The 8,018-nt window shown below is 47.3% G+C and overlaps 1 protein-coding gene and 1 long non-coding RNA gene across 2 annotated transcripts in view; one reads left to right on the top strand and one right to left on the bottom strand.

The window, feature by feature from the left end:
• HLCS (holocarboxylase synthetase (biotin-(proprionyl-CoA-carboxylase (ATP-hydrolysing)) ligase)) overlaps positions 1-8,018 on the top strand; it is a 150,906-nt gene that overhangs the window by 29,747 nt on the left and 113,141 nt on the right. The window contains exon 6 of the mRNA XM_005861283.2: positions 6,282-6,553. Within this exon, the coding sequence (XP_005861345.1) occupies positions 6,282-6,553 (272 nt within the window). The remainder of the gene's footprint in view (positions 1-6,281; positions 6,554-8,018) is intronic.
• Positions 7,527-7,876, bottom strand: LOC106725242. The gene is made up of 2 exons (XR_001361114.1): positions 7,836-7,876; positions 7,527-7,616 (listed from the first exon to the last, which is right to left on the bottom strand). It is a non-coding gene; the product is annotated as an uncharacterized LOC106725242 (long non-coding RNA).

Here is an 8,018-nt window from a genome sequence, read left to right as displayed (position 1 = left end):
TAGCCCGTCTCCTTGGGGTGCAGCGGGCACGTCGGCCCTCCCTGTGCACACGGCGGCAGTGCCCCGGGCCCCACCCCATGTGGTGTTCCCTGGGGCTCTCAGAACGTCCCATGTCATGGTGGCAGCATTGAACAATGGACCTTTGTTAAAGTAACTGGATCGCAAGCTCTGGGCTTTCCCTAAATCCTCTTCAAATGGCCACTTCTCTTTTCGGGCGCCATGGGTATCTTAATGCACCCCTAGAGTTGCTGTTCTAATTTCTACTGAGGAGCAAACATTTGGGACTAAACATTGGATCTTGAAGTGAGAAGCATGAAGACACTGAGCCCTGGCCGGGTGGCTCAGTGGGTTGGCGCATCAAAAGGTTGCGGGTTCCACTCCTGGTCAGGGCACATACGTAGGTTACAAGATTGATCCTTAGTCGGGGCACGTGCAGGAGGCAACCGATCAATGTTTTTCTCTCTCTCCCCCACCTTCCTCTCTCTCTAAAACAAACGAAGACCATCCACCCATCCTTGAGTGAGAATTTTAAAAAAAAGGAGAAGAAAGGGGCCAGAAGAGGCAGTGCCTCCCAGCTGGTGGTGGCAGAGCTGGTGACCCAGTTCTGAGCCGGTCCCTGCCCCATGCATAGCTCTCCAGAGGGTCAAGGCCGGGCCCACAGATTAGGGGCGAATTGTATAGGATGGTGGCCTCTGTGACCTCAATATTGGCCCTGCCCGGCGCTCCAGGCCTGCCACCCGCTCAGCATCGTGGAGGAGGGGGAGGTCACACCTGTGCCTGTGTGTGCCCATGTGTGTGCCAGCCAGGACGTGCCACCCCAGGGCGAGCTGGGCAGGGCGCCCCACAGGTGTCCCACCCACACCCGGCTCATAGCGCAGAGCCTTCTTGGCATCCCACGTCCGTCCCCAGCCCCGGGAGCCTGTTTGTGTTGGACGAGGACAAATGGCGGCGGTTCAGGCAGGCAGGCTTAATGAAGGCCCTGGAGACTTCTGCGGATGTCGAGCCCAAACCCCGGCCCCGGCCGCCAGTGGAAGTTAGCGCCTCTCCCGTAGGGCCGATGGCAGTCTCTCTCTCTCTCTCTCTCTCTCTCTCTCTCTCTCTCTCTCTCTCTCTCTGTCCCCACACTCACCGAACGGGTTTCACCTCTCAAACGAGCCCAGTTGGCCCAGCAGAGGTGTGATGCCCATAAAACCAGCCTTGTTAGAAATGACTTATTCATTACCTCGGTTTTACGGGTCCACCCAGCCTTTTGTGCTCTTTCGCTAGTTGGCAGGTAACAAAAACTGCAGTAAACCCGTGGCCTTTCGGAGCCTCAGCCTGAGCGATACCCTTACATAATAAAGGGAATGCAGTGTGACCGACATTTATTGAGTGCCTACTGTGTCCCAGGCACTGGGGGCCTGGAAGTGACTGTGCCGAGTGCAGACTGAGAAACCTGGCCCACCTGTCGCAAATCCCTTCGGCGTCACAGGGTTGTCCTCTCAGGTCCCCGCTGGTCACCAGTGAAGGACCTGGGTGTGTGGGAGCTCATCTCGTTGCTGGGCCCACGTGGGGCCTCAGGGCTGGCTGGGGAGAGGCGGTCCCTCCAGAGCAAGTGCCCTCGGCCAGCGCCCAGCCCCCAGCCCCCTTGGGCTCTCTCCCTGCCGGGGCGTTGGCCACTATCCAGGCTGCCCTGTCCCCCTTCCATGAGGTCAGCCCTGCTCTTACAGGAGCGTCGCCTTTTGATTATAAAGGTCTGCTGTGCGTGTCCTTATGGTTGTGAAGACGCTGAGTCAATGTGGAATTGGCCGTGACACACCAGTTTGTAAACCACAGTAGTAAGAACAGGTTTGTTGTTATCATCTGTTCCTGTTTCCTCCAGCGTATTTGAGAACGAGACAGCCCTAAAAACGACCTTGTATTCCATGTCTGTGCGGATTCCTTTTTTGATTCACACACTGCTGGCTGCCTAGCAACTTACAGTGTTACGACTGAGGCACAACTCATCTGATTATGTACAGAGGCCAATGTGTCTCTGAGGTGGAAAACCTTCAGAGGTGAAGATAAGGTGTTTCTTGGGAAGAGGAGGACCAAACCACAAACAGGTGGTAATAAATATTTCGAGTCTAACACCGAATCAGGGGATGGCTGTGCTTCGTTTACTGAATCTTCTTAGACGGATAAATGTAGCCGAGGAGACGAGTGATGGTGAAATGGCTCTAACGGGACTGTACGCAGCATCCTGAACGTCTCTTCTCTCAGCTGCACTCCGTTCTGGTGGGCGTGTAGTGGTACCTCATTGTGGCTTCAGTTCGTATTTCCCTGGTGACAAAGGATGCTGGGTATTTTTTCATGTACTCTTTGGCCACCTGATGTTTTCTTTTGGGTAGTGTCTGTTCCAACCTTTTCACTGACGTTCTAAGTTGAATTGTTTGTTTGTTTATAATTATGGAAGAGCAGCAGTTCTTAATGCTCTTAATTTTTATGCAGTCCAGTTTATCATTTTTTCCTTTTATGGTTCATGCTTCTTTTGTTCTGAGAAAAGCTTTACCTATCCCAAGGTCAGAAAGTTTTACTCCTATAATTTTATTTTAGAAGTTTCAGAGTTTTACATTTAGGTCTATGATTCGTTAATGCAATTTTTTAAAAAAGATTTTTTAATTGATTTTTTTTTAAAGAGCGGAATGAGAAGAGGGAGAGAGAAACATCAATGTGAGAGAGAGACATCTGTCAGAACCAGCAACCTTTTCGTACACAGGACGATGCCCAACCAACTGAGGCACACCAGCCAGGGCTCAGGTTAATTTTTGTACATGCAGGATAAGATTTTTTTTATTTGTGTTTTTTGCGTATGGATGTACAATTGTTTCAGTACCATGCATTAAAAAGATGATCCTTTTTTCAAGTGAATGGCCTTGGCACTTTTGTTGAAAATCAGTCAAACATATATTTGTAGCTCTGTTTCTGGACCCTGTTCTGTTTTAGTAATCTATGTCTGTCTGTACTCCAATACCACACTATCTTCATTACTGCAGCTTTGTGATAAGTCTTGAAAGATAAATCTTCCAACTCCCCCCCCCCCCAAATTGTCTGGGTCATTCTAGGTTTTTTCTATTTCTGTATATGTTTTAGAACCTGCTTAATCAATTTCTAAAAAAAAAAAAAAGCTCTCTAGGATTTTGATTGGAATTGCATTGAATTCATAGATCAATTTGGAGAAGAATTGACATCTTAGTCATATTGAGTCTTCTAATCCATGAACATGGTATATCTCCTCAGTTATTTTGAGCTCCTTTAATTTTCAATTCAGGAGTATTTTGTAGTTTTCGGTGTACAGGTCTGGCACATATTTTGTTTAATTTGTCCCTAAATGTTTCAGGTCTATTAAAATGGTATTTTTAGAAGTTTCAGACTCCAAATATTCTCGGTTAATATATAGAAATACACCCAGTTTTTGTATATTGCCCTTGTATTTTGAAACCTTGCTGAACTCGCTTACTAGTTCTGGTACTTTTTTGGTAGATTCCTTACTATCTTCATCATTGTGTGCAATGTGTTCCCGCAAGAAACAAAGGCACGTCCACCTTTCCTGTGAATGGCTAGCGATCGACTCCTTAGTGCTGTGGCCAATTCAAAAGGGCCAACAGTTATGTAACTATAAAACATTCAGCTTTTGGTTCTACCGAAATTGTATTTAATTAGCCTGAAATCTTAGAGAAAGGTAAAAACTAAATTCTTGAAATTCAAATGTTTTTAAAAAAATATTAATTAGAAGGTTTTTATGAATGTCATTGGGGTGAAAGTTGATAGCAGTTGTTTTTTGTTTTCAATAGAACTAATTGGCTTCAAAGATTTCAAAGAGTTAGATGGATTTGGGATTGGGGTTGGGTAACACTACTTATGTCAGCCTATTTGCCTTGATATATATGATCCAAACCTCTTTTGTCAACAGAATATCTACACTGCCTTAGTGGTCATTAGTAGAGTTAAGCCAAGAATCATGAATCCTTTTTCCTACACATGGCATCAGCTACTTGTACAGCTCTTAAGTCATTGTTGTAATTTGAGTGCATTTGAAGGGACATTCCAGGCAGATTTGCATCAGACAGGTAGTAATGCTGATATTTCTTACAACCAGAATTTTATTCTATTATCCAGGGATAACAGGTGTGGGAGAGCCTAAATGCTTCCTTTGTGTCCTTGGTTTTGATGGCTTAAAGTTGCATTTGACTATCGTGAATGTAAATATTTATGGGTAGTATACGGTTATATTTCTTAAGAGGCTTCAGGCCTCATTTTATATCTTTTAGATTCTGTTTGTCCTGAGCAATTTACTTGGCTCTGAGTAAGTCCTGAAAGATTATGTGAAGGAAGTATAAGAGGGAAAAAAAAAGTGCATTGCTTTCATCAATTTTATTTTTTTGTATTTGTGCATCAAAGTGTTGCTTTAAAAAACATAATTGGGAATATTACTTTCGTAATTAGTAGATATAGTAATCTATATATATAAAAGCCTAAGTGACCATTATGACTGAATGACCGGAATGACTGGTCGACCAGTTGCTATGGCCTGCACTGACCACCAGGGGGCAGACGCTCAATGCAGGAGCTGCCCCCTGGTGGTCAGTGCACTTCCACAGCCAACCTCCCACGGCCAGCCAACCTTCCGTGTCCCTTCCCACTCACCCCCCTCATCTGGCTGGCCCAGATCAGCCCCTATCGCCAGCCAGGCCGAGGGACCCCACCCATGCATGAATTCGTGCACCGGGCCTCTAATGATAATATAATTCTTTGAGAATCTGCTCCCAATTGGTATGCAAATAAGAGCAGATGACTCTACTTGGCCAGTCAGGTGGACCACATTGCTAAAGGGAAGTGTATCGGAGTTGTTGGAGTGAATTTCCTTAGCCCTTGTCCTATGTCACACTCTGTGGTAGTTGTGTGTACATCCGCCGGCCTTCCGTCCTCTGTCCACTGTGGCACTATTTGTGAGACACAGATATTTCTTAGATAAATGATGCCTAACTGGTGTCGGATAATTCACTCCAGAGAGGACTCCCTGCTTTATTTGGTCCTGGAAGTTCTGTCGCCTGCCGGCTGTTCCCTTCCGGTTCCCCTCGGGTTTTCATTGACTTTGAGCGGGGGCTCACATTGCCTACACCCGCCGAGTCACCGCCTCACTCCGCGTGGCTAGTGAAAGGTAGAGTCCGTGCAGACACTCCGTTATCTGGATGGCTTACCCTTTCACCCTGTGTATGTTTAGCCTGTGTGGTTCCCTTGTGACGACCAGCGGCCCTGGGAATGTGAGGAGGGGACTTCAGACCTGTTTTTCTTAATCCCTTAAGAGGGCTGACCAACACTTAAGGAGCAGAGTTGCTTTTAACTGGTGGCCAGATCTGAGGTTTGGGGGTGTCTCGGTCAGTTCAGGCTGTGAAGCAGAATGGCATCGACCGGGCGGCTTGTCAAGGGCAGAGTCATTTCTCCGGCTTCTGGAGCCTGGAAGCCAGGACCAGGGTGCCAGCATGGCTGGTTCTGGTGAAGGCCCTCTACCAGGCCGCAGATGGCCGTCTGGTCGCTGTGCCCTCACTTGGTGAGAGGGTGAGGGACCTCCCGGGGGTTTGATAAAGGCACTAACCCTATTGAGGAGGACTCCGCCCGCATGACTCATCACCTCCCAAAGGTTCCACCTCCCAATGCAATCGCCTTGGGGGTTAGGATTTCAACATAAGAATTTGGGGGGGGGGGCACCAGCCTTCAGTCCATTACCTGTGCCCGTCATTCGTTCCTTCTGTCTTCTTCCTCCACAGAGTGCATGCCCACGAGACAGCGAGCAGGGACTGTGCTCAGAGGTTGAGCCGAATGCTCTCGGCACCTCAGTGCCGGGTCCCCGGGGCCGTCTCCACCTGGGTTTTGGGTTTTCTCCCAGGTGGGAGAACGTGTGTCCTCGTGGGGAAAAGTGGGAGGATACGCGTTTTCTGTAAAATGCACGGAAGGCTAGAGGATTCCTAGGGAGCCTGAGAGCTGGAGGGGGCTTTGGGGAATTTAGGGTAGAAAGTGTGAGAAGGACTCTACTCATTTCCTGGATCCTGGTTTCTAGCCGTTTATTTTTGTGGTTTAAGCACACTCAGCGTCCTTACTGCCGGTTGTATAATCGGTCCAGCGTTCAGAACACGCGAAAGTAGCGTTTATTGGTCATGACTTAGGAAGTGCTTATGCGACCTAAGTGCCATCTTAAGGAAAAGCTACCCTCGTCTAACGTAATGCCGCATTACGACCTTCCCATTTCTTTCTTTACGACGCAGGAAATCCGGGACCCTCTCCTGCGGTGGCTGGAGAGATGTGTGGATGCTGGAGGAGTAATAAAATCCAGCAAGCTCTCCCTCACCTTCGTCCCATCCTACACGCCTGAAATGGAAGTCACCCCCGCGGCTCTCCCCGTGGTGACTGACACGACGGCCTTCTCGTCCGCACATTTTGACTTGGAGATCTACCGGCAAAACTTGCAGACAAAGCAACTGGGGAAAGTAATTCTGTTTGCCGAAGTGACGTCCTCCACCATGAGTCTTCTGGACGGGTAAGTGGAGGCCCTGTGCAGATGAGTCCTACTGTGCGAAGGTTCGTTGCCTCTAACCAGCGCTGGGGAGAAGGGATAGGCGTAAATGAAGTGCAGCTCTTTGATCACAGGTTTTCGTTCTAAAGCATGGGTGGTTTCTGTGCCCGTGACCCTTTTTTTAATCAGGCCTTTCAGAATGTTCTTGGGGAAAAGCACGTTATGAAAAGACACGTTTAACAGGTGGCATTGCTGTTCAAGTTATCGTTTCGCTTTAGCGTTGCTGGCACCGGCGTTAAACATTTAGTTGACGTCCTTTGCGGGGTTGTCAGGAGAGCAGGTTTGCACGCCGTGTAAGCTGTGTTCAGTTGAAACAGATCGGAGCTTTGTACTTCGCTGCGTTCCTGCCCAAGACATTTTTGGAGCACTCTGTAATCCCACGTGGATGTTCGACATTTATTAAAAATTTTCCTTTCAGTTCCTTCTGTTTCCTGGACATTGATTAAAGGTTAAAAAATGGAAAACAGATGAAAGGACTTGTTTAAACTCCCAAATTAGTCAGTATTAATTAATGCTCTTATATTGAGATAGTTTAACAAGTAGGGTTATGGAGGGAATGAATAAGAAAAGCATCTTCCCTCAACATGGGACTAAAATGTAAGGAATGTAAGATTCCCCCCCAAAAAACCCCCAGATCCCCGGTTTCAGACACTCCCCCTGTTAGATTGCATGGTTGGCTGCATAATTCAGTGTATGGAACATATGGGAATATTTGGCCTCTCTTCTTAATAACTTCTGGAATTTGATAGCATGTTGATATCAAACGGTGACGTTAGGATTTCTTGACCCTCATTCTCAAAGTCATGGAAATGGCAGCTTTGCTGAGTACAGAGGCTGCAGGAAAAACATTCGTAAGGCCGCGATTTTCAACCTTTTTCCCCTCACGGCACACACAAGCTAGTTACTAAAATCTGCGGCACACAATGTGGTTTTCGCCGATTTGACACAGAACAATAGGTATGATTTTTATTCATTTACATCGGACGCCTATTGTTGTGTTGGCCGTTGTCATTTTTTATTTGACAACCTAAGGCAGTGGTCGGCAAACTCATTAGTCAACAGAGCCAAATATCAACAGTACAACGATTGAATTTCTTTTGAGAGCCAAAGTTTTTAAACTTAAACTATATAGGTAGGTACATTGTTATTAACTTAATTAGGGTACTCCTAAGGCTTGGGAAGAGCCACACTCAAGGGGCCAAAGAGCCGCGTGTGGCTCGCGAGCCGCAGTTTGCCGACCACGGACCTAAGGGAAAAGTGGTCTGTGCCCCCGACTAAATAGTCAGGTGTTGCATGTTTAAGAGTTCCTGCAGCACCGGGTGAACATCGCTGGTGTAGGGAATTGACAGAGTGGGGGAGCAGTAGGAAGGGGATATGAGCCGTGGTAACACAGTTCTTGTTTACTGAGCTGTTTTGTGTTGTCATAGGT

The sequence above is a fragment of the Myotis brandtii genome, unplaced genomic scaffold, assembly GCF_000412655.1.
Source record: "Myotis brandtii unplaced genomic scaffold, ASM41265v1 scaffold147, whole genome shotgun sequence".
In the NCBI taxonomy this organism is placed as follows: domain Eukaryota; kingdom Metazoa; phylum Chordata; class Mammalia; order Chiroptera; family Vespertilionidae; genus Myotis; species Myotis brandtii.
This window is presented reverse-complemented; position numbering and strand designations above follow the sequence as displayed.